General features: G+C 46.4%; 1 protein-coding gene across 1 annotated transcript; it reads right to left on the reverse strand.

Moving 5' to 3' along the window:
- Nucleotides 1-135: 135 nt before the first annotated feature.
- On the reverse strand, nucleotides 136-26,454 carry PSMD5 (proteasome 26S subunit, non-ATPase 5). Its single transcript, XM_068134355.2, has 10 exons — nucleotides 26,254-26,454; nucleotides 20,197-20,389; nucleotides 19,926-20,039; nucleotides 19,502-19,630; nucleotides 17,457-17,566; nucleotides 17,217-17,359; nucleotides 15,626-15,817; nucleotides 15,320-15,429; nucleotides 1,223-1,363; nucleotides 136-872 (listed from the first exon to the last, which is right to left on the reverse strand). Exons 1-10 carry the CDS (start codon nucleotides 26,424-26,426, stop codon nucleotides 615-617), a joined length of 1,563 nt encoding a protein of 520 aa, XP_067990456.2. The 5' UTR covers nucleotides 26,427-26,454; the 3' UTR covers nucleotides 136-614.
- Between the last annotated feature and the right edge of the window lie 112 nt (nucleotides 26,455-26,566).

Here is a 26,566-nt window from a genome sequence, read left to right on the forward strand (position 1 = left end):
CCATCCACAACTTTGAGATCTCCTGTTCACAGACAGTCAGACAAACAAATAGGGGTGAAAACATAACCTCCACCCACTTTCGGTGGTGGAGGTAAATATAAGAAGAGGTTATCAGCATTAATGAAGAGAACATAATCATAAGCAACAGGAATGTTTATTGAGAGTGCGAAGCATGACAATCTCATTGTATTGATGACGGAGAAAACCTGGATGCCTTCTCGAGCCACAAATCCCAAGAAGGTAATACCACGATTATAAACAAGCCCTCAAAAAGAATACCATACTAAACATCAACAAACAAGCTAGGTGGAAAGATGAACCTTTGCCAAATTACCAGTGCACTGTGTACTTGTCTTGCTAAAGGCACTGCTTTAATGTTTGCATTTTAACAGCTAAGACAACAAACTAGATGCTCCATCCAAGGAATGGCACTGTGTTCAAAACTCTATATGACGTCACCGGAATACAGATTTCCCAACTCAGAAGACATTCGCTGACACTGCAGAAAGTTTCTTTTCCAACAACAACAACAAAAAAAAGATTCCAACATCAGTACGAGTACGACAATGCGTCCATCCAATTTTACTGCCAATGCCAAGAAATTGCAATACGACTCACTCGGAGCCTTCGATGGCGACCTGTGTCACGGGCTGCACATAGTAAGGTCCTTCTTGCATGTATAATCTCAGTCTTTGGTAAGTCACGGCGCCGAGTATGTTAGAGGCCGTACGTGAAGCGGTTAGAATGGATACGAGCTCGAACTTCAATTCCTTGGCAAACTTGTCTGGTTCTACCGATCGATCGGTAAGGTATTCCGGAAATCCCGGAGTGTTAGCCATGTGGCGTTGTGCCCAGGGCTGGTCGGAAATTGCCTGAGAAGCACAAAAGCAGAAACTTGTCAAAATTCATTGCACTCAAAGAATAGTTAGCCTCTCCAGCTTCCGCAAGCTCTCCAACCATAATTATGAAGACAACACTGTCCTGTGTAAAGTGAAATTCCTTTCCTCAACAGAAAAACATTTCTCTGCCATTTTCATCACAGACTCTTCTTGTACTCACCGACAAACCAAAAGTGTTTCAAACACCATCTACAGGTACAGCGATGGAGTTGCACTATCGAGCAATTCATTTTACCTTTGAGGTCATAAGCTTGGAGCTTGCTCTCAATCAACAACAAATTAAAATTAATACAAACATTGCATCTCGACAGTGCCAAATGTACCATGAAAACCCTCAAAGCTGTGCAGTGAAGATCAGAGAAGGGCTGTGTGCTTATCCTCCACAGCATAATCATGGGTTCATCAGACAGGATGGAAAACCATGACTCTGTCATTACCAGGACATCTTCATTTTGCTCTTCTTCCTGCAAAAGCCATCATCAGTCTCATCTTGGTGCCAATTTCAAGGAAAAGTGTACAAAACCGACAGACAAGTGCAGTATTACCCAATTATAGGCAGCATGCAAATGATACCATGTGATATTTTACTTACAGGTGTCGTCAACTGCAAGATACCAGATGGAACAACAGACTTCATGGGCTTTTTATGCCACCTTATTGTATTGTTCAGAATTAACTTAACTGAAGTGAAAGTAGTCCTGCCTGATTAAACTTCCAAAATCCAGGCTGATTGCACACCGCATCAACTTTATGCCATGCTTTTTAGTGCATGTCTCTCTTGCTTACAGTGCCTTCAGAAAGTATTCACACCCGTTGACTTTCTTCACATTTTGTTGCGTTTCAGTTTTCATTTAAAATGGATTAAATTGAGATTTTATTTTGTCACTGATCTACACATAATACCCCATAATGTTAGTGGCATTTAAAAAAAAAGTTATTTTTACAAAATAATTAAAAACTGAAATGCAGAAATATCTAATTTACACAAGTATTCAGCCCCTTGAGACAATACTTCGTAGAAGCGCCTTTGGCAGCGATTACAGCTTCGAGTCTTCTTGGGTATGTCTGTATCAGCCTTGCACATCTGGATTTGGGGAGTTTCTCCCATTCTTCCTTGCAAATTTGCTCAAGCTCTGTCAAGTTGGATGCGGGAGTGTCGGTAAACAGCAATCTTCAAGTCTTTCCACAGATTCTCAATGGGATTCAAGTCTGAGCTTTGGCTGGGCCACTAAAGGACTTTCATGTTCTTGTTCTGAAGTCATTCCAGTGTTGCTTTGGCTGTATGCTTGGGGTCATTCCCCTGTTGGAACGTAAATCTTCACTGCAGTCTTAGGTATTGTTATGAATTTGGTAGAGCAATATCTAGAGCTAGGTAGAACTGAATAGGTAGGTATTCGGCTGTCGTGACAGGGACTCTACATGTAATAAGTTCTTGATGTTTAGGCGGTTGTCGGGGTAAGATGTATGAGTGTGGATCTACCTGGAGATTCGAGTGTTAAATAGTGAGGGGTTAAAGGTAACGCCCCTGTGAGTCTCACCTAGTAATCAAACCTTTGTCCTTTATGGCACTGCAAACCACATAAACATTAGTTAGGTCCTTAGCGCAACATTAAATAATCCCCTTTCCCTGACAAGGACTTCGTATTAAATTGACAGGAAACCAGGTCAAGAACACCACCATGATTGGCCGCCACCGTGTACACCTCCAAAGGCCTACAAACCTGGCCGGCACGTGTTATGCCAGGACCGCAGGGTCGCGTAACGGGGGAGATGTCAGGAGTCGCGGGAGGCTTTGATTGGCTGAGGAGTGCGCAATGTGACGTCATCGGCCACCAATATAGGCGACGGTCGGACGCCAGTTCGCGGAGTTGAGTTGAGTTCGTGGCAGGCACTGGCAGACGCAGGCAGGCACCAGAGAGTTGAGCGGTGGTGGAGAGTTGGAGAGGACACGCCATTCCAGTCGCAGTTCGAGTGCAGTTCGGGTTGTAGGGAGTCGCAGGAGACACACGAGAGCACACCCAGTTGGCACTGAGCAGTTCGTTGGCACTTGGCTGCCAGCACTCCCGCGTCATCGAGTCGAGTGGAGTTGAAAGGAGTCCTTCCTGTCCCTGGTCAAGTGGAGCCGCTGGCCTGCGTCGGACGCGTGGTGCTTGGAGCGAGGGGCCTCGTGGTGTGCGATCGGGCCGGAAGGAGCGGTGCTGGACACCAACAATACAAGACGACAAAGACAGATAAGCCCGATCTCCGCGTATATTTTGAACGACGGGACGTGTTATTTTCGTGATTAATCTCCCTCGTTTGTGTTTGCTGTCAGTCGTGTGGGGACGTCCCGATTTAGGTTTATTAGAGTTATTAGATTTACCGGCGGGCTTTTTCACTGGCTTTACTTTTCCTAATAAACCCTTATATTACTTTTTGTACATAATATCTGAACGCAGTTTTCCTGGGTGTTTGATTTTAATAGATAAGGTTGCGGAGCCTTCGCTGCGGCCCGCCATTCCGCGCGTTGGTGTTGAACTTGAGTCCGCCATTGAGTGTTCGCCTCGGGAGTTAAAGTCTCGCAAATCGGTCATCCGTAACTGTGGTGTTAATCACGGTTACGCGACAAGTGGTGTCAGGAGTGTAGGATTTGAACCCGTCGGACAAATTTTTTGTCCGTGGCGAGACATCGACACGGTCGGACAAATTTTTTTGTCCGCAGGGAGACATCGACACGGTCGGGCGTACATTGCGTCCGACGTTCGAACGCAAAATTTGTATAGGCGAGGCGGAGAAATTTAATAATCAATTGGGCATACGGAGCGCGATATCGCGTCTTCGTCAAATTTAAATTGTGTTTTTGGTATTAAAATAAATACGCGCGCGGGAAACAATCTTCCGGAAAGCGGATGTCGGAAATTGATGAGATGGAAGTACGCAGCGAGGCCTCCGTCAGCGTCGGGAGTGAGCCGGAAATAGGGGAATTAGATGTGGAGGTGAGCCTTGGAACCTCCCTCGTCCCGAGCACCAACTTATCCCCCTCCCCCACCGGGGAGTCGGGAGTAGTAGGAACGGCCCCGACAACCGACCAGATGTTGGGTCAATTGCTTCGAAAAATGGAAGAAATGAAAAGTGGGTTGAAAAATAAAATTGACGGGCTGGAAAATAAAATGAGTAAGGAATGTAGGGAAGGAATGAAGGGAATGAGTGATCGATTGGAGGAACAAATTGAAGGGATGGAAAAGAACAGTGAGCGAGCCAGTCGGGAATTGAAAAATAAAATTGATGGGCTGGAAAATAAAATGAGTAATGAGATGGGACAAATGAAAAGAGGGATGGAAAATAAAATGGAGTCCCAGGGGAAGGAATGGAGGAATGAAATAAAGGAAAGGAATGAACAATTGGAAGAAAAAATTGGGGAAATGGCACAGCAGCTGGGGGAACGAATCGATGGCATAGAAGGGAGAGTGCAAAACCAAATTACGGACAGACTGGGAAAATTTGAGGGTAAAGTAGAAACTCAAATGGGGGAGATGGAAAAAGCCATAGGGGTGGAAATTGAATTGAAACGGGAAGAATTAATGTCAAAAATAGAGGAGGGCGTGACGCAGGCTGTCCAAATGGGGGAAAAGTTGGAGGGTCAGATTGGTGCCACAAATGCTCGAATTGATAAAGCAAATGGGGACCTGGAAGGCTATCGGGGCCGGGTGGATGCCAGAATGCTACAGCAGAGTGAGGAATGGGGACTGCTCAACCGACAAGGGGGCAAATTGGCCGAGGAGGTGAGGGGGTTGGAAACCCGCATAAAAGAGCAGGAGCAAGGGTTAATTGAGAAAGGCCTGTGGGGGCCACTAATGGATAATGAAAGGGTGAGTGATTTTATGCAGGAGCGACTGGAGATCTGGGACAATACCATCAAGCAGGAGGTTGGTCGGGTTCAAGAGAGCCTGAAGGAAGAGGTGAGTAGGTCGGTTAAACATCTTCAGGACCAGATTAAAGTGACCCAGGAGACCCTCACCACGAGCCACATTTGGACACCAGAGGCTCCGAAACGGAATACCCAGTTGGGGGGGTGTTTTGGCCCCGGACTGGATTTGGACAGAGAGGAATCGGGGAATAGAGTCTCTGGAAAAACAATCCCCCTCGTACATTTTGACGGATCAGGGAGCCTCGAGGCTTTCCTGACACAATTTGAGTGCGTGTCTCAGCTCAATGGTTGGGGAGAGCGGGAGCGCATGGGGAATCTGGTGGCGACACTGCGTGGGTCAGCCGCCGACGTGTTGAACGTAGTCCCAGAGGGAATATTGACCAGCAAGGCTATTTGTGAGGCCTTGAATAACAGGTACGGGACAGGCGCAAGGTGCGACCTGGTCAGGGCACAGCTGCTGCATCGCAGGCAAAAGCCTAATGAGACGTTGCAGGAGCTGGCCCAGGATATATACCAGTCTGTGAGGATAGCATACAGGGACCTACCAGCACAGGCGTGGGACAAGCTGGCGATAGAAAAATTTATGGCGGCTCTCCCTGATCCTGAGGTCCGGACGTTGGTGGAGTTACAGGACCCACCCACGGTGCACCGGGCAGCGGAATGCGCGGCGAGACTGACCTTTTTGAGAAGGTCGAACCGCGCATCGGAGAGGGCACCTGTGACGGTACGGCAGACCGAGGTGCGGGATCGGGAAAAGCCAGAGGATGACATCGGGCGAATGTTAAGGGGAATCAGCCGCCAGCTGACAAATTTGATGGGGGGACAAATTGCAGGGAGCGAGTCACGACAGGGTGGTCCAGGTTGGCCATCAGGACGGCCTGATTTTTATCGGGCTGGGCCGGGAGAAAGGGGGGCTCCACCTGGCTACCAGAGGGGTCCGTTCTTGGGGACTTGTTTTAGATGTGGGAGAAGAGGGCACAGTCAGAGGAATTGTCGGCAACCATATGGGCCCCCACCTCCTGACAGGCTTCGCAGTCCAGAAAGGAGGGGGCCCCCAGTAGGTCCACAGATGCCAGACAGAGGACCACCACCTCCGCCTGGGCCAATAGAGGTAGAGTGTGCGGGAAACTAGAGCGAGCCGAGCCTATGGGCCATGCTCGGCTGGCATGTGTATGGCAAAGCATCCTTCTTTGGTGAGGTTAGTAAAAGGTGACAAATGTTTGGCATGGGTAATCTGTGGGTTAGATGCAAATTTAAGGGTGGATTGTGAAATGCCATGGTGGACACTGTATAGTGACGCCATTATTGATCCAGGTGTGTAGACCAAAGTGTTGGAGGCTGTGATGAAATTAATAGGGTAGCAAGACACAGCTTTCAACTGGTTGCGGGGGCAACTGTGCTGATATTTGGGACGCGGGATGATGGGGATGTAGTTGTGTAGCCTGAGGGTCAACGTGGTGCTGTGCGTGTCCGAGGTGTGTGGACCATGTCTTCTGGGTGGGTCTCCTGGTGGAGCATGGCTGTTGACTGGACCTTGGTGTGGTCAAGTGTGGGTGAGCACTGGGGGGCTGCAGTTCTGTAGTCGGACTGGGGGATGATGGGGAGGTGCAGGGGACGTGGCTGTAGGGATGCCACGCACTGCGACCGTGCCCCCCAGGGCCGAGGTTGTGTGTGCGGTAGTGTGTGTTGTGGCAGCAAGTGCTCACCACATTGGCCAGCTGGGGCTGCTGCAGCTGTGTTCCTCGCAGGGGGGCCGAAGGATGGATGGTGGGTCGCACCCTTATGGACACTCATGGGCCATGTTGGCGTTTTGACTGCTCACCTTGTCCCGGTGACCCTTGCACGGTAGAGGTGCAGAGCTGTCGTGGCCACAGGTAGTTGTGTAGTGATGATCACCGTTGGATGCGGATCCACATACCTGCCAGTGTAGTGGGGACAAAAGAGAAATTTGGAAGTATTTGGTAGGCCCAATGTGAAATTTTGGGAATTGTATGGGTGGATGACACTCTTGAACCTGACCAACCTGCAACTACCTGCACTTAAGGTGAGTGCTTTAAGGAGTACTGTCCCAGGCTTCAGGATTTGCTTTGGGAAATTGGGGACATGTAATTTGGAGTTGGGAGGTGAGAGCGAGTGATGACATGGCCGGTGAGGGGATGGAATGGGAGCCACAGTGTCTTGTGGGTGGCGTATGTTTTTGTGTTGTGGTTAGGTGTTTTGATGTGGTCGTGAGAGTGGAACCTGGAGAGTGTGTGATGATTATTGGAGATAATGAGGGGTGATAATTGTGCTTTTGGAAATGTGCTTTTGGGAAGATGTGATGGTTTAAATGTGAACTGGGGGAATTTCACATGTGGCAGGCCATGGCAAGCCTTGTAACACCTTTTACACCATCTATGAATTGTACTGAATTGTGCTGAGTTGTGTGGAGAATTGAATGGCAGCGGGGGAGGAAGTGTGTTTTGGGGTCTTGTGGGTGGGGAAGGTGTGTGTGTCCGCAGGTACAGAGCAAGCTCTGAGGAGCGATGCCTGCGGGCCCCCCTCTGCGGCAATTACCCCTGGCAGCCGGTGGTAACTGGAAATTGGAGCTCGTCGGTGGAGGGTCTGGTTGGGCGCCGCGGGGTGAGGAAGTCCCCCGGTGACCCGTGTTGCTGCGCGAAAGCAGGAGGCAAAGGAGCCTGGTGTGTGTGGAGACCCTCACCGGCGAGGTAACGGCGGAAAGGGGCTGTTGGGCTGTCATGGGGCCAAGAGGTGAAGGGGGGGGGGCAATAAATTTGTAAGTCGGTTGACTTGGTTTTGGGACTGCGGGCACCACAGCCTGATGCGCCCCCACCATCTTTTGTGCGGTACCTCCCCGCTGCCTAGTTGAGGAATGCACACACACGTGAATGACATCAATGCCATGGTCCTGCAGGGGGTGTATTGGGAATAAGTGCTTTGTTGATTTTTGAAATGCCTTGATGACCTATGGAATGAGAATGAGTGGTTAAGGGGTCTGTGTTGCATGAATGTGGGCGAAATCCACCGAGCCGTGTCACTCACCTGTAACATCTGGACAGGGCCCGTGGAAATTTAGTGGGATGCATTGGGGATGGCCCCGCAGGTGAGGTTGTGTCTTGTGGCATCCACCGGGGGACGCGGTCTGTAGACCGGGGTATGTACAAAGGTTAGAGTTTTGAGTTTTGGAAAGATGGTTAAGTTTTGTGGTTAAGTTAGTGTTGTGTGTTGTTGTTTCCTCCCTCCACAGGAACAACGAAGAAGATGTACATACTTGCATGATGGTTAAGGGGTTCAGCATGTTAAGGAAGTGTAGGTAGGTAGTCCGACTCACTTCCCACAGCCCTTCCTGATTTATTTCATAGGTTAATTAAGTGTGTGACAGTAAGTGTTAAGGCTGGAATGGTAGCGCCTGCGGTGAACCTTGCAGGAGCTACGGTTCCAGGGGGGGGGCTGTGTTATGAATTTGGTAGAGCAATATCTAGAGCTAGGTAGAACTGAATAGGTAGGTATTCGGCTGTCGTGACAGGGACTCTACATGTAATAAGTTCTTGATGTTTAGGCGGTTGTCGGGGTAAGATGTATGAGTGTGGATCTACCTGGAGATTCGAGTGTTAAATAGTGAGGGGTTAAAGGTAACGCCCCTGTGAGTCTCACCTAGTAATCAAACCTTTGTCCTTTATGGCACTGCAAACCACATAAACATTAGTTAGGTCCTTAGCGCAACATTAAATAATCCCCTTTCCCTGACAAGGACTTCGTATTAAATTGACAGGAAACCAGGTCAAGAACACCGCCATGATTGGCCGCCACCGTGTACACCTCCAAAGGCCTACAAACCTGGCCGGCACGTGTTATGCCAGGACCGCAGGGTCGCGTAACGGGGGAGATGTCAGGAGTCGCGGGAGGCTTTGATTGGCTGAGGAGTGCGCAATGTGACGTCATCGGCCACCAATATAGGCGACGGTCGGACGCCAGTTCGCGGAGTTGAGTTGAGTTCGTGGCAGGCACTGGCAGACGCAGGCAGGCACCAGAGAGTTGAGCGGTGGTGGAGAGTTGGAGAGGACACGCCATTCCAGTCGCAGTTCGAGTGCAGTTCGGGTTGTAGGGAGTCGCAGGAGACACACGAGAGCACACCCAGTTGGCACTGAGCAGTTCGTTGGCACTTGGCTGCCAGCACTCCCGCGTCATCGAGTCGAGTGGAGTTGAAAGGAGTCCTTCCTGTCCCTGGTCAAGTGGAGCCGCTGGCCTGCGTCGGACGCGTGGTGCTTGGAGCGAGGGGCCTCGTGGTGTGCGATCGGGCCGGAAGGAGCGGTGCTGGACACCAACAATACAAGACGACAAAGACAGATAAGCCCGATCTCCGCGTATATTTTGAACGACGGGACGTGTTATTTTCGTGATTAATCTCCCTCGTTTGTGTTTGCTGTCAGTCGTGTGGGGACGTCCCGATTTAGGTTTATTAGAGTTATTAGATTTACCGGCGGGCTTTTTCACTGGCTTTACTTTTCCTAATAAACCCTTATATTACTTTTTGTACATAATATCTGAACGCAGTTTTCCTGGGTGTTTGATTTTAATAGATAAGGTTGCGGAGCCTTCGCTGCGGCCCGCCATTCCGCGCGTTGGTGTTGAACTTGAGTCCGCCATTGAGTGTTCGCCTCGGGAGTTAAAGTCTCGCAAATCGGTCATCCGTAACTGTGGTGTTAATCACGGTTACGCGACAGTATTTTGCACTCTGAAGCAGGTTCGTCCCAAGGACTTGCCTGTATTTGGCTCCATTTATTGTTCCATCTATCATTACAAGTCTACTCGTCCCTGCCACTGAACAGCATTTCCATAGCATGATGCTGCCACCACCATGTTTCATGGTAGGGATGGTGTTAGATGGGTGATGAGCTGTACTCAGTTTTAATCACACGTAGCGCTTTGCATTCTAGCCAAAGAGTTCAATTTTCGTCTCCTCAGACTACATAATGTTTTGCCTCGTGATCTCAGAATCTTTCGCGTGCCTTTTTGCAAGTTCCAGGCATGCTGTCATGTGCCTTTTTCAAAGGAGTGTCTTCTGCCTGGTCCACTCTCCCATAAAGCCTAGATTTGTGAAGTGCTGCAGAGACTGTTGTCCTTCCAGCAGGTTCTCCCATCTCGGCCAAGGAACTGTGTAGTTCTGTCATGGTGGTCCGGCTCACCCGGTTGCTCTGTTTGGTTGGACGGCCAATTATAGGAGTCTCTCTAGGATGGCCAGCTTTATTCTTTCCATTCCCTAATGATGGGGCTCACAGTGCTCGTGGAGACTTTCAACACTATAAATTGTTTTATACCCTTCCCCAGATCTATGTCTCCTCACAATTCTATCTCGGAGTTCTACAGACAGTTCCTTGGACTTTGTAGTGGTGTCCACTCTGACATGCACCATCAACTGTGGGACCATGTATAGAAAGGTGTGTTTCTTTCTAAATCATGTCCAATCAATTGAATTTGCACAGGTGGACTCTAGTGAAGTTGTTGAGACATCTCAAGGATGATCAAAGGAAATTGGATGCAACTGAGTTCAATTTGGAGTGTCATAGCAAACAGGCTGAATACTTGTCGACTCACGACATTTCAGCTTTTCCTTTTTCGTTTATTTGTAAAAATGTCTAAAAAAACCTTCCACTTTGACATTATGGGGTATTATGTGTAGATCGGTGACAAAATTATTTTTAATCTATTTTAAATTAAGGCTGTAACACAACAAAATGTGAAAAATTCAAGGACTGTGAATACTTTCTGAAGGCACTGTATAATCCCTCAAGTTTACACCTCATCCTGATCTCCATACCTCCTGGTTATCCAACGTTGGGGACAGACCTCATTCTCTGGAGTCTAAGTTAATATTTTTGTAGTGACCACACGCGCACGTGAAGCAAAAAGCGAGGTTAAGCATTTAGTTCACTTTGTCTGTCCGTCCGTCTGTCTATAAATGTCAGTTTATGATCGAGGAACAAATTAACTTCAAATGAATGTTATACTTTGAGCACGAATCAGAACATGAATTATTAATCAAACTTGTAGTTCATCAGTAATTGGCTCTGAAATTATCCCATTCACATATGCAGTGAGGAATGAGATAAAAATGTCTGGCAGTCAAACAAATTTGAAAATCATTCCGAACTGGAAACTTACTGTTTTCAAGGATGTTGTAAAAGACACAAACAACAGGCACGAATAACTAATGTAACGTGTTAAATAAGGTGGTGTCAGACACTGTGTCAACGGCAGTAAACTTGCAGGTTTTTTTGGTTTTTTTTTGTATACATTATCAAAACTCGTGTAAGAGCTACAATTAATTACAAAAAAAACAAAAAAAAACGGGCACACAAAACATACAATAAGGGGAGCGGGAGACAATATGGGGGGGAGAGAGGGAAGCACACAAGTACAACAGCAGAGAACAGGGACATCGAGAGATCTGGAGGAGTGAGAGGGCTTGGGGGAAGGAGGCATGGGAAGGGAAATAAAACACATGGACACTGCTAGGACTTCCAGGAAAGAAGTTGGTATTTCAAAAAATTTTATATTTAATTTTTAAATTTTAAGCTGGAATTAATTTTATACGAATTTTACAATCCTTTTATTTCAATTTAATTATATACCTGAACACTAGAGAACACAAATCACCTTCTTATTGCTTCCAAAAACCTTCAGTTTTACAATACTTGAACATATTGTTATGTCTGTGGGGTAGGCAGTGATATGTAGAGTCAGGTAGATTTGTATAAATTAACATACTCCGGATGTCGGGTAAGAACCATCACCATGTAATAAGTTTTGTTTAGCCGAATGTTGGAGTAAGGTGTATCTTCGTCTCCATTATGTGGAATGGGGCATGTTAACTAGTACAGGGATTATGTTAATTTCCCTGTTCGTCAATCCTCAGTAATTTATCCTTTCTCTTTTGGCACCGCACCATAGACACTGGTGAGGAAATGCCCAGTAATTGCACTAAATAATAACAATAAAACCAACTTTAAGCCAGTTCTGAACACTGCCGATGGACACCACCATCTACATTGCCACACATAGCTCGGGCAGAGATGCTGAAGTCAGTGATTGAGCGGGAGTTGACCAACAGGAAGGCCGGGGTAAGAAAGGACGAACTGATTGGCCAGGGCGGAGCAAGAAGGCACTCATCGATTGGTGAAAGAAGGGTGAGCAAGAAGCGGCACGCTGAGTGGTGGAGAGTTGGGTAGGCAGTGATGGCCTGCGGGGTGATGACGTCACGACCCGACGTTAAAATAACTCTAGGACCGACATTTTCTCTCTTACCCTCCGCTCTTGCCCTCTCTTGCTTGCCCCTCACGCCTTCCTCTGCCATCGACCCTCTCTCTTGGTTCCGGACTCTGGGGGAAGACGGTTGTGCGTGGACGAAGGGCTCCAGGAAATGGTCGGACCGACCGTATTCGGAGATGCCACCGGGAGCTGCAGTTCTCCGTGCAGAGGACGGGTGGACAAAGCCAGGCACGCGGCTCGTTCGCCCCGTGCGGGAGGCCGAGTGAGGCCTGTTTCGCACCAACACGCGTGCTCCGCGCGGAACGTCGCCAGCGCCCCGGACAATTTTGACAACCCTGACGAGACCTCACCAGTGATCGGAGCTAAGTTACACACCACACAATTATTTTCAGTTATCCTTTCCCTTCATCTGTGTTCAAGTCTGGTGTGAGGGAGCTCTCGATTTAGGAACTTAGTTTACCGTCACGCTTTTCTTTGTCCTGGCATTCCATTTTAATAAACCTGTTTATTTTTGTACATTTTAAATCCGCCCCGGTTTGAGTTACTTTTTGCAGGTTGGGACTGCCGGTGATCGCAATAGGTGAGCTTCAGCTTCTTCTTCTTCTCTTTCTTCCTCCCGCGCATATATAGTAAAATCGGCATTTGACCATCGCCTTCGGAATTAAAGCTTGCTTTTGGCCTTCCGTGACTTTCCCGGTGTGAACTGACGGAGTCACACGACAATATTAAATAAGGTGGTGTATAAGCTTGAAAGTGGTTGGATGTCAATGAAAGATAGTCTGTTGGGAGCCGTTGGTGAGGTATGTGGATGGACAAAAGGACCAGCGAGGCACTCAGAAACATGGTGGTGGGATGATGAAGTTGGAAAGAGGATTGACGAGAAGAGGAAGAAGTTCAAGGAATGGCAGAAGGCAAAGGGTATGGGGGCGGAAAAGGCAAAGCATTAAAGTTATAAGGCAGCCAAGAAGGCTGCAAAGAAAGAGGTAGCAAAGGCGCAGGAGGCATGCAGGAAAATGTTCGGAGAACGCTTGGATTTGGAAGAGGGTCAGAGAGCGGTATTCAGGATTGCAAAGCAGATAGCGAAAGAGAGGTGTGATGTGATGGGCGTGAGTTGCTTGAAGGATGAAGTGGGACAAATCATTGTGGACCCAGATGGAATTAAAGGAAGATGGAAGAGATATATGGAAATACTGTTGAATGCAGAGAATGAATAGGATGGCAACATAGAGAGTAACCCAGTTTTAGGACCGGCAGAGAAGATAACCGAGAAGGAAGTTGAGGAAGCGATAAAAGCAATGAAGAGTAGAAAAGCGGGAGGGCCGATGGGAGTTGTGGGAGATATGCTGAAGGCAGCGGGAAATTGGGGTGTGAAGAGAATGACAGAGATCTGCAATCTGGTGGTGAAAGAAGCCCGCATTTCAGTGGATTGGGAACTGAGTACCCTCGTCCCTCTATACAAGGGGAAAGGTGACCCTCTGGACTGTGGCTCGTATCGAGCGACAAAGTTATTGGAGCATGGAATGAAGGTATTGGAAAGGGTGTTGGAGAGGAGGATAAGGAAGAAAGTGAAGATTGACGAAATGCAGTTTGGATTTATGCCAGGAAGAGGAACGACAGATGCGCTTTTTATTGTGAGGCAGTTGCAGGAGAAGTACATGGAGAAGAGGAAGAAGTTGTTTCTTGGGTTTGTTGATCTGGAGAAAGCAATCGACAGGGTTCCGCATGAAGTAGTGACATGGGCATTGAGGAAGTTAGAAGTGGAGGAATGGTTGATCAGAGTAGTGATGGCAATGTACAAAAGAGCGCGCACAGCTGTAAGGACGAAGGACGGGAACAGTGGTGAGCTTGAGGTGAATTTGGGAGTGCATCAGGGGTCGGTACTAAGTCCACTACTATTTGTAGCTGTGATGGAGGTGCTGGCTCGGAACGTAAAGGAGGGTTTACCGTGGGAGTTGTTGTATGCAGAAGATCTGGTATTGATTGCAGAAAGTATGGATGGACTGAAGGAGAAGATGAACAAGTGGAAGGAATCTATGGAGCCAAAAGGTCTGAAGGTGAATATCGGAAAAAGGAAGGTGATGGCAAGTGGTAAAGCAAGTGGTGAGGTGGATAGAACTGGGAAGTGGCCGAGTGCTGTGTGCAGGAAGGGTGTCGGAGTGAATTCCATTCAATGTACAATGTGCGCTGAGTGGGTTCATCAAAAATGTTGTGGTTTGAGAGGGTCTTTAACCAGTGTGGCAGCTACATTCAAGTGTAAGGTGTGCACAGAGGGAGCTGCAGATGGAGGAAATGTTGAGTTGGATCTTGGAGACGGCGTGAAGCTGGAAGGTGTGAAAACATTTTGTTACCGAGGAGACATGCTGAATGGAGAAGGTGGATCAGACTCGGCAACGGTTGCTGGAGTGAGATGTGCGTGGAAGAAGTTTCGGGAACTGAGTGGCGCGCCGACGAGGAGGGGAGTGTCGTTGAAGCCGAAGGAAAAGGTGTATGCTGCATGTGTGAGAAGTGTTGTGATTTATGGGATCGACACATGGGTAATGAACATAGAGCAGCAACGAAGGCTGGAAAGAGTGGAAATGCAAATGGTTCGGTGGATGTGTGGAGTATCGTTGAGAGAGAGAGGAAGACAAATGATGAATTGCGAAAGATGATGGGAATAGCGCCTGTGATGGATGCTGTGAAGAGAAACAGTTTGAGATGGTTTGGTCATGTGTTGAGGAAGGATGAAAGTGACTGGTTGAGAAGAGTGATGGAAATGAATGTAGAAGAAGTAGAGGACGGGGAAGACCGAGAAAGACTTGGCTGAAGATGGTCGAAGAAGAAATGCGGGCAAGGGGGTTAACAAGGAGAGATGCAGAAAATAGGGCAAAATGGAGAAGATTGTCATGGGGACGGCAAGGCTAACCCCCGCTCTTGCAGGGAAAATGGCCTTAAAATGCCTGTTGTATAAGACGGCATCAATGGTGCTAAATTTATGGAATTTTTTATACGACCTTTAAAATCAATTTATTTCCATTGAATTATATATCTGAATACTGTGGGGTAAGGTATTCTATGAGCTCTCTAATTATAAAAGCATTGAAATTCACTTTCATCTACCTCTCCCTTCACCCTCTGCCCTGCCGCCCCTTCTCTTCCCCACTCCCACTCAAAGCAAGATACCAATCTCTTGATGTCAATAACACTTCAACTACCACAATAATTACCAACTCTACAATTACAGGCAGCACAGAGATATACCTACCGAGAGGTGGAGTAGGGAGGCCATTGCATCCAGACATCGTATGCGTTGCTCTGTTGGGGCCTCGACTGCAATTTTTCCCATCACCCTCAGCACTCTCAAAAAGCGGTCTCCTACAATGACAAGTGCACCAGACGATCACACCTAGCCTGTCAACTTTGAACACAAAATCCACAGAATGACCCTTATTACGATTTAGGTGGTCTACTCCACAAACTGCCTTGCCAAATTGGTCATTGGCAAGACTGTCACAAAACATGACCAACCACATGATGAGAAAACAATGCTGCCCTACACACACACACACACCTTCCTTGTGCAAAACCAGCTTTCCCTCCAAAGACCTGCCCAGCACACTCAGTGTGTCCAGCGCCACAGCCTGACAACTGGCCTCATGGTTAGTTGCCGTGTCGAGCACTGTACGCAGGAAGACAGGAAAGCGCTCGCAAACCATCTGTGCGCCATCGGCAATCGCCAGTTTGCCAAAGAACTTCACCAGACCTGAGGGGGTAGGTGGAAGACAGCGGCGAGGGTTGAGAAGGGACGTCATATATGGTATTGTCAAGACTTGGCAAGGTATCTCACAAGGAAAGAGCACTAAATCCCACAATTTCCAATTGCACATTGTATCATGAGAGGGAAGTACTGTGCCGATGTTTTCTGAGCAAAAGCTATACACCACATTTACCATACAGCTCCTTGCCACGAAAAGGAGTTATTATGCATTCTAACAATTCTCTTCTCCAAGAAGTCCTGTCACTCAAGCTTTTGGGTCTCACTATCTGCCATGATCTTTCCTGGGAAAACCACATTTCAAATCTGGCCTCCAAAGCCAGTCGCCGACTGGGCATCCTCCGTCGTGCGAAGTCCTTCCTTGGCACACCTGAGCTCCTCACCACATACAAGGCTTTCATCCGCAGCTCAATGGAATACTGCTCTCCCCTCTGGGCTGGTGCTCCTGCCTCACACCTAGCTCGTCTTCACGCTGTTGAAACCAAAGCTTTCAGAATCATTGGAATCTTCCGCGATGAAGCTACCTCTGAGGGCCTTTCACTTACTCACCGCAGGCAGGTTGGTGGTCTTTCTGTCTTCCACCAACTCCTATCTGGCCTTGCTCCTCCAGCTCTCTCTGGGCTCTGTTCCCCAAATATTCCTGCAGGTCACACAAGATCTGCCTGCAACCCTCTTATGGTTAAACTGCCAAAATCAAGATTCTCTGCTCACCTTCACTCCTTCATTCCTCTTTTCTCCCACCTCTGGAACAAACTCCCTCACTCTCTTCAATCGCACTCCTCCCTCCAGGTCTTTAAAACAGCTGTTCACCACCATCTCTCATCTTCCCCCATCCAAAACCTTGATCTTTTCTACCCCCACTAATTTCACCCTAAATCCACTTTTTTGAAATACCAACTTCTTTCCTGGAAGTCCTTGGTGTCCTTGTGTTTATACTTTTCCAAACCCCCCCCCCCCCTTCCCACGCCGCCTCCCCCCAAGCCCTCTCCCTCCCACACATTCCCGATGTCCCTGCTCTCAAATGTTGTGTTTATGTGCTTCCCCTTCTCTCCCCATCTTGTCTACCGCTCCCCTTTTTATATACTTTGTTTGTTTGTCTGCTTGATTTGTTTGTGTGATAAATGTTAGCTCTTTCACGAGCCTCGATTCTGTATACAAGAAAAAAAGAAAAAAAAACACAAGGCACCCCGACATGTTGCATGCAAACTGAACAAATGCGATGTGATGATAACATCCAACAAAAGGCCGATATCAATATACCTTCAAAAGTGATTAACCAAATAAGTAAAGAAAGGATAAATCAACGAAGATAAATGGCATCATATCACAGGAAGCCCAAGGTAAAGTTAAAGTAAAGTTGTTGAAATAGTGGCTACGGTGGTCTAACCTGCCACGTAAAGATCGGCAAATGGATCATTCAAGGCTGATTCGAGCAACTTTGAGACGCGATCTGCCACGCCCTGCTGCAGCACGAACTGACGACCATGTGGGCTCTCCAATAGGCCAGAAATAGTCTCCGCACACGTGGCCCTATCGGAACAACATCATAGTCTGCACAACCATTTCACTCCAGATGCAAGTCAAAGACGATGTACAATAAGGCAATGCTGTTGAGGTCGGCAAGCACCTAACAAGGACGTCATCACCGGTCAGCTCTCCAACAAGTTGCGTGATGAGTCCGGAGCGTGTGCAGTGTCCGAGGGCGATGGGCGACGATGACGCAATGCGTACCACCAGCTTGGATTGCACGGTACATGGGTGGGAAGCAAATGTACCATGTTATATTTACCATCAATTTCATTCACAGATCCAAAGGCTCGATGATAAAGCAACATGTCCGAAAGGGAGAAGGGGTTTGACCATGTAAAGAGCATTGGCAAACGATGGGGGTCCAAATGAAAGATTTTGGACTACTCAGCATGCAGTGAGGATTTAAAGCCAGCTGCACACTTCAACTGAATTGGTCGAATTCAGAATACCTGAGGTACACGACATCTCCAGAAATAATTGTGTACATTCATGTTGCTGAAATCCACCACATGGTCACATTCATTGTTCGCTAACACCATCTCCAGCTCACGTATTCTCCATCGGAATCTCTTTAGTACACTTCTCTAAAGTTAGAAATGATCGAATATTTTAAAACTGTTTTCTATATACAGTATTTGCATGGGCAAACTCAACTAAACATGAATTTTAAGGAGTGCACTTATCAGAGCTATTTTGCCCTGCCAAAACCTCAAGTTTGCAGGAAGTTTGGAAGAAGAAAAGTTTGGAAGAAAAATTGTTTGCCCGAAGCAATAGGAAGAAAAAAGAAAGAAAACTTATTTTTTGTAGACAATGTCACGACTCATGGAAGAGCTGGAACACAGAAGGGATCAGGATGCAACATAACAAAAGGAACAGCAGAAAGGGGGGTGGGTTGGGGCCGAGGGGAGGGGAGAAACGCCAACAGCATGGTTGAAGGACAAAATAGAAGGAGAGCTGAATAAACAAGCATTCTGAGTATTGCGCTGCAATACATGTCACCTACCAAAGTTCAAAGTGCCATAACTTTGTCAAAAATGATCGAATATGCAAATTTATGCACGGTTGATGCTGGTTTTCAAACTTGATCTGAGGTATGCTGAGACACATGTGTGTCACGCCTCACCTCGTTGATAAGCCTGCAAAGTCGCTCCGTGGAGCGGCCTGCACGTATTGCACTGTGTGAATTATATAATTACCAACTCACGGTCTGAGGTACTCGCGATTCAAGAGATATCCTTTAAAAATATATATATTTTCGTTTAATTAATGATATCTGCCAAACCACGTGCCCTATCGCAAATTCCAAAAGGACATTTTAGTAGACTGACATGCTGAACAGATCTGTGAGGTTTCACCTTGATTGGATCAAAAATGAGGGAAGAGCTCGGTTTTAAAGGTTCATGCTTAAAAACATCATAACTCTGAAACCATGTGACGCATGACGTCATGCTCGTTGACTTTTTTGTTCGCCATGGGTATGCAATTTTGCCTGCAAAGTTTGGCCTCGATCTGTTCAGCCGTTGCAGAGAAAAAGGGGTTTTCGTGTTTTCACGAAAAACAATATGGCGGCCGAACCACGTGACATCATAATTACCATTAAAATATTCTACAGACCGAGTCCCCCCTCCGGTGAAAATTTGATCTCAATCGGTCCTATTATTGCAGAGAAAATGGTTTTTAAAGGAAATTAAAACGTAAAATGGCACTGAGTTAAGGATCATCAGAATTATCAGAATTCCCAAAGTTCAAAGTGCCATAACTTTGTCAAAAATGATCGAAACCTCGTGAAGTTCGAACTTGATCTGTAACTTATGAGGAAACCATGTGCCAAGTTTGAAATCATTAGCATTAAGGGTTTAGAAAAAAAGTCCGGAAGGCTGTTCTTTGCGTGACGGACTGATGGACTGACAGACGGAGGGACGGCGTGCAAACCTATAGTCCCCTCCGGTGTACACCGGTAGGGGACTAATAAGGGATGCGTTGAGGATTGAGTGGTAGGGGAGGACGCACAGGGTGGGCAAAGTGCTGCAAACCAGTACTCGCTGCATTTCTTATGTACAACACAGCACACACCATAAAACACCACGAAGTTAGCCTGGTGTGTAAGGACAACATTGCAAACAAGGGGCAATGTACACACACCTCATACACGCGGTATCGGACGGCATCATTCGTGTCCATAACACTACGCAGCTGCTTCAACTGCTGAGGTGCAAAAATAAGTCCAAAACCCTCTTTTGATTTAGTCAGACAGACGAGATTCTGCAGAGCCTGGCCAGAGGGAGAGAAGACGGTGAAAAGAATGAGGGCACAATAAAATGTATCCAGCAAAGAGTTTCATACCAGGATATACAAGGAACTTAGACAAAAGAGGGCCAGCACTATATCATTTGGGATCATATTATCACGTCAATAAAATGAAAACGAGGAAAAGCGACCGAAGTGGCACCTTACCAGTCACACTTCATGACCGTATTAGATGAAACTCTCAACATTTTATCAATCTGGCTATCCCAAAACTCACATTTTACTCTCGTTATCAAACTTCAAATCCTCAGCACGTTACCTGCTTGGCTATCCCCAAGCTCTCAGCACCGATGCAGTCGATGACCTGGGGTAGTAAACTTGAACCTTCTCTCAGCACATCCGTGGTCTTGGAGCATTCCATGATGCGTCCAATCTGCAGGACACGGTGCACCATATGTGGCAGTATGGCAGGGGACCCGATGAAGCGCATCCTGTCTGGCATCCTGACTCAAAAGTGATAGCCATGAGAAAGTTTGGTAAACGGCAAATAGGAAAAAACAAAACAAATGAAATCACAATAAATATTTAACCTGTTTGAGAGCTAAAAGCCGAACAGAGTTGCGAGGATGGGCCAGCCCGATCTGCAACCTCGTCAGGTGCATTGCAGCCACCTTCCCTGGGTCCAGCCCTCCAAGCAAGCACTCCAGCACAGCACATGCTGTCTCTACCTGCTCTTCTTCCTCTCCATCCTCATCCTCCTCCTCACCAACACCATCCTGAGCACTGTATATACCATTGGTTACTCAATTGACATTTCTTAAATGTTTACACCAGAGCTTTCTGCTCTACAAGACACTTAACAAATTACACGATCTTCCTTTTTTTGTATTTGACACAGTACAGGTAAACATGGCAATCATATTACAATACACAATTTTGTGTCTGTATGTCTGACTGATTTTTTTTTGACCGTGAAACGTTCCGTCATTACTTATCCAATCGCAATCAAACTTAACATGTAGACCAAGGATCACACAATGGAGGTTGTACTGGTTTGACTCCCTCCCCCCACCCTAAGGGGGGTTTCCCCTTGAAGAGGTTGCATGTTGAGGTGTACATCCGTGTAAGATAGCTTTATCGTGGCGTTTTTCCAGGGCCGCTTCTAACAACAAAAGTAATAACAACAGTAATGATAATAGCATAATATTAATGTTATTACAAAACAATATTAACACTAATAATATCCCATCTTCCCAAGAGTGTTCCTCCTCCGACAAACTCCGTGTTATCATTTATAAGTAGCTTTTTGTGCCGTTTTGTGGGAGCAACGGCTCCTACCAGAAGGAAAAATATTATAAACCACAAAAACGTTTGATTACCTTTTTAAAACTTTTTAAACAGTTGCTACTGCTGTTTAACACTAAACAGGGTGGAAAAATGGAGGAAATCCAGGGTGTGTTCAGCTACCAAGCAGCTAGCTAGCGCTTGCCAAGCCAGCTGTTCCTTATCAACAGTTTTGAATGGAGTGCTTGCTCGAATGCTTCGGCCCCTTGGCGAGCGATCTACAATAAACTTGTAACTGAACACATCCCCGACGTTCTTGAAGTCCGACCCTAGATCTACTGTAATCTAAACACCCAGAGCGGAATGACCCTTCCTGCCTGGAATGAATTGTAAGGAATTGGAATGACTGCCTGGGTCCTGTAAGGAATGAATGTACTAGTGGGACAAACGAGCAAAATGTATGTTCCAGATCTTTCAAGCTAACTTTAGCAAATAAAATGCACATTTGACACATCAAAACTCGAACCGCTCAAATTACGCCGCAATGTTGGCTCCCTTTCTCTTTGCTACAGATATTTCTTTGGTTTCTGCTCCCCAGAACTAGATGCTCGTGTACCTCTGCCATTTGCGAAACCACGGAATAGTCGACAGACCACTACATCGCATAATTATCGTGTGGCCATTGGTGACTCAAGGGTGGGCCATTATGATGTTTTGTCCCTCAAGGGACAAATTAATACTATAGTGCTACTATATCAAAATATAACCAAGCCCACAAGTACCACCAAGCTCCAGACCCAGGCTTCCCAAAACGCACGTCGAACTGCACGAGACCAACCACCATCCCTTCCCATCAAAACCGCCGTTTTCAGGTGTTTTTACTGTCTTCGAAACTGATTTATTCGACACAGTTGCTGGTCCTCTATATCCCAGATGAGGAGGAGGCGGCATGACCGGTAAGTCATGCCGCTTCCCTCACCACCAACTGTGTGTGTGTGTGTGTGTGTGTGTGTGTGTGTGTGTGTGTGTGTGTGTGTGTGTGTGTGTCACTTGTATGCACTCCTAAACTGCTGGACGGAACGAGTCGAAATTTGGTTTTTTGTACATGTGGTGTGCCCAGGAATGTTTTGAGCATTAAAAAGTCATGGTCGCAAGGGTGTTGTAGGGGATTCGAGTGGGGCTGACGCAGACTCTCCAAGAGTCTAAGTAAATGTAGAGTGTGTAGCAACGCTCCTGGTGGGAAAGTGTATTACAAGTGCCAGCGCTCATTCTAAAATGGGGGATGTGTTGAAACATGCGTGCTTGGTTTGGTTATTTGTGGCTTGAAATGCGTTAAAACATGTTGGTTGTACTCGGGGTGTGCATGGAAACATTCGACTAACCTAGGTTGAGCACCCCCAACTTGTGTTTTTACTTTTCTGTGAAAGTGGGGAATTAGTACAAGAAAACCAAAGACATCACAGATGTGGGTCAATTATTATCTTACTACAAGCGGGGTCACCCGTGGGAATCCCACGGGCATGGATGTGTGTGACATTTCGACATATTGAGTTAGATGCTGCGCCTGCACATTCAGTTATATAAAATGATTACTGGCAATTGATCACATCCACAAATGATGTAATCCACACAATTTATGTACTTTACATAACGTTAATAGGAATACATGGCCGTGTAGATGGGAAATACAGTTTGTTTGAAATAAATCACAAATATCAGAAGAAAGTTTTTAAAATTTAGAACTATTCTCACTCAGAGTTAAACATCACCGTAATATTATGCGGTTGCTTCAACGTTTTCGGTGAATTATATGTCATTCCCATCTACAACAACAACAACAACATGCATTTTAAGGCCATTTTCCCTGCTAGAGCCTTGCGGTCCCCATGACGATCTTCTCCATTTTGCCCTATTTTCTGCATCTCCCCTTGTTAACCCCCTTGCCCGCATTTCTTCTTCCACCATCTTTAGCCAAGTCTTTCTCGGTCTTCCCCGTCCTCTACTTCCTTCTACATCAATTTCCATCACTCTTCTCAACCAGTCACTTTCATCCTTCCTCAACACATGACCAAACCATCTCAGCCTGTTCCTCTTCACAGCATCAATCACAGGCAATATTCCCATATTCCCGTCATTCCCATCTACACGGGCATGTATTCCTATTAACGTTATGTAAAGTACATAAATTGTGTGGATTACATCATTTGTGGATGTGATCAATTGCCAGTAACCATTTTATATAACTGAATGTGCAGGCGCAGCATCTAACTCAATATGTCGAAATGTCACACACATCCATGCCCGTGGGATTCCCACCCGTGGGAATCCCACAGGCATGGATGTGTGTGACGAATTTTAAATATATGTCGACTGTTATTTTAGGCGGTGTATTTTCGTTCATCATCATGGCGCGATTTAAAAAAAAATATTTCTGCATTTTCCTCTCCAATACCTCCTCACACTTTACACACACACCGGCCCATGTTTACACACACACACACACACACACACACACACACACACACACACACACACACACACACACACACACACGTACATCGACACATATACACATATGCAAATATGTATACACATATTACACATATATACATCTCTACACACACACACACACACACACACACACACACACACGTACAGACACATATACACACATACACACACACAGACATATATATATATACACATACAACAACAACATGCATTTTAAGGCCATTTTCCCTGCTAGAGCGGGGGTTAGCCTACATACACATACACACACATACACACATATATATATACACACACACACACACACACACACACACACACACACACACACACACACACACACACACACACACACCACACCCACACAGACATATATATATACACATACAACAACAACATGCATTTTAAGGCCATTTTCCCTGCTAGAGCGGGGGTTAGCCGACATACACATACACACACATATATATACACACACACACACATATACACGCGCACACACACGCACACACACACACACGTACACATGTCCCACATGTATATATCCCACATTCGGCTCGGTTCGGCTCGGTTCACTCGGTTTAAAGAAAAAGCGATAATGTCGACATGTTGCCGTCTGTCATGTTGGGCGGTGTATGATACATATTGGGCGGTTGACGGTGATATGGTGTATTTTTAAAAATATATCTCTGCATTTTCCCGCGTTGCTGACACCGAGTCCAAAACCATCGATAAAAAAAAAACCATCGAAAAATGAAATCATATGGTGAGTTAGATTAGATTGGAGATAAAGGCGTGAGAGAGACTCAATGGCCTTGAAGTTACAGGCGTTTGAGAATTCATTTCGTTCTATAAACGGCAACTTTCATCGGATTTTCTTCCCGTTTTTTTTCAACCGAGTCTAAAACTATGTTAGCGACTGTGAAAAATGAAATGATACATCGAATTTGATTTGAAATAAAACTGGGAGAGAGAGCAAGACACCACGGGCCTACAAAACAGGCCTCAAAGCTATGCAAGTTAATAAAATGGTGGATATTTGTTTACATTAAGCGAAGGCTCTCCCAGAATGGGTGGAGCTATGGGTGGAGCTACTCTGCAAACCGAGTAAGCCACACCTCGGACAGACGCCCAACAGACAGACAGACAGAATCATCTACGGCTATTACAATATAGATTTCACCAAATGTCCGTCCGTCCGTTCCCAGGTACCGCAAAAACGACTGAACCGATCGCACCAAAATTTTGGGTGGGTAATCCTGGAGTAAAATCGGACATATTGTTTTTCCAATTTCAGCTTTGATCTCCAGCATTTTCAGGTTTGGACTCCCACCTAACGTTATTGTCCCGGGTACCGCAAAAACGGCTGCACCGATCGCAACGATTTTTTGTGTGTATTCCTGGAACCCCTGCAGTAAAATAGGCATAATGCAAATCTTCCAATTTCAGGTTTGGTCTCCCCCCTAACGTTATTTCCCGACACCTCTGGAGACGTTTCTTTTTCTTTCGACCTTACTGGTTGGGACGTGAAACGCAATCCGTGGATAACTCATGACACACAGGAACATATCGTGCTTGCCGACTCCGTTCACATCACTTGACACATGACATTTTACCTCTGGGTACACAAACACTATATCGTAAGCCTTATTCAGATCTACAAAACGCCTTCACATTACCTCAGCGTAATTCAATCTTACTATAATTCATGGACTGGCATGTGTATGTTTGTGTGCGTATGTGTGTTTGTTTGTGTGTACATGTTTGTGTGTACGTGTTTGTTTGTGCATTGTGTATGTGTGTGTGTGTGTTTGTATGTATGTGTGTACATGTGTTTGTATGTTTGTGTGTATGTGTGTACATGTGTTTATGTGTTCGTGTGTACGTGTGTTTGTGCGTACGTGTGTTTGTGCATTGTGTTTGTGTATGTGTGTTTGTGTGTACATGTTTAGTTTATGTGTACGTGTTTGTGTGTACGTGTTTATGTGTACGTGTGTTTATGTGTACATGTATAAGTGTGTGTGTGTGTGTGTGTGTGTGTGTGTGTGTGTGTGTGTGTGTGTGTGTGTGTGTGTGTGTGTGTGTGTGTGTGTGTTTGTCACGCCACTCCTGCAGGGTCGATCACATCCAGACTTACAACCATAGGTGTAGTTTGGCTTCTCTATTTGGGGGGGGAAAGGGCTTAATCTTATTGTAATAGAGTAAACGTATATTGTTATGTCGGTTTGTTTGTATGTATGTTTCTATGCGACCAAAACGTCTTCTTCTTCTTCAGATATAATTAACACCCTCTTAATTTACGTTTAGACTGCTGAGACCCTTCAGAACCTTGACGACCCTTTAAGTCCCCCGAGACCATTAAAACCACCAAGAACACCGAAGACCCAAAATACCCTTAAAGACCCAAAATACCATTAAAGACCCAAAATACCCTTAAAGACGCAAAATACCCTTAAAGACCCAAAACACCCCAAAGACCCAAAACACCCCGAAGACCCAAAACACCCCGAAGACCCAAAACACCCCGAAGACCCAAAACACCCCGAAGACCCAAAACACCCCGAAGACCCAAAACACCCCGAAGACCCAAAACACCCCGAAGACCCAAAACACCCCGAAGACCACAAAGACCCAGAGGAGCCAAAAGACCGTTAAGACCCAAACGCACCTGAAGTCCCAAAAGACCCTGAGGACACCGAAATTGTCAAAGTTGCCTATCCCTCTGAAACGACGTGTGGTGAGGCGCGCGGACCGCGCCGTCACTCTAGTACGTTCTAATGCACTCCAGCGCCACTGGACAGAATAACTTGAAAACTGGATAGTATTAGTATCACTAGAAAAAAATACAGGTCACACACCGATCCGCTGAGCCGAGCAACTCAAACAGAGGCTGCAGGTTCAGCTGAGTAGCGGCCACAGAGAGGGCCGAGGGACTCAGAGACAAAACCCCTGTTTTCAGGCGCTGCAAGCTCCCCAAAGCGTCAGAACCAGCAAGCAACTCCTCCATCAAAACGGAGATGGACGCCGCCATGCTGTGCACGCAACCGGAAGTAAAGCGTGTTGACGCACGGGCGCAATTTTTTTTTTAATTGTCCACGTAACATGTGGAAATAATCATACTTCAATCAGAATTTTTTAACCATCATACCGTAAATTTTCCTTGAGCATTAC

This window comes from Myxine glutinosa, chromosome 13 (genome assembly GCF_964187855.1).
Source record: "Myxine glutinosa chromosome 13, kmMyxGlut1.1, whole genome shotgun sequence".
NCBI lineage: Eukaryota > Metazoa > Chordata > Myxini > Myxiniformes > Myxinidae > Myxine > Myxine glutinosa.

Excerpts from the sequence above, each read along its gene's own strand:
- PSMD5 (XM_068134355.2), bottom strand. The coding sequence starts at position 26,426 with ATGGCGGCGTCCATCTCCGTTTTGATGGAGGAGTTGCTTGCTGGTTCT. Across the intron at positions 19,631-19,925 it reads GCTTGGGGATAGCCAAGCAG|GCTCTGCAGAATCTCGTCTG; the intron begins GTAACGTGCTGA and ends CCCTCTGGCCAG. Across the intron at positions 15,818-17,216 it reads TGCCGATCTTTACGTGGCAG|GTCTGGTGAAGTTCTTTGGC; the intron begins GTTAGACCACCG and ends CTACCCCCTCAG.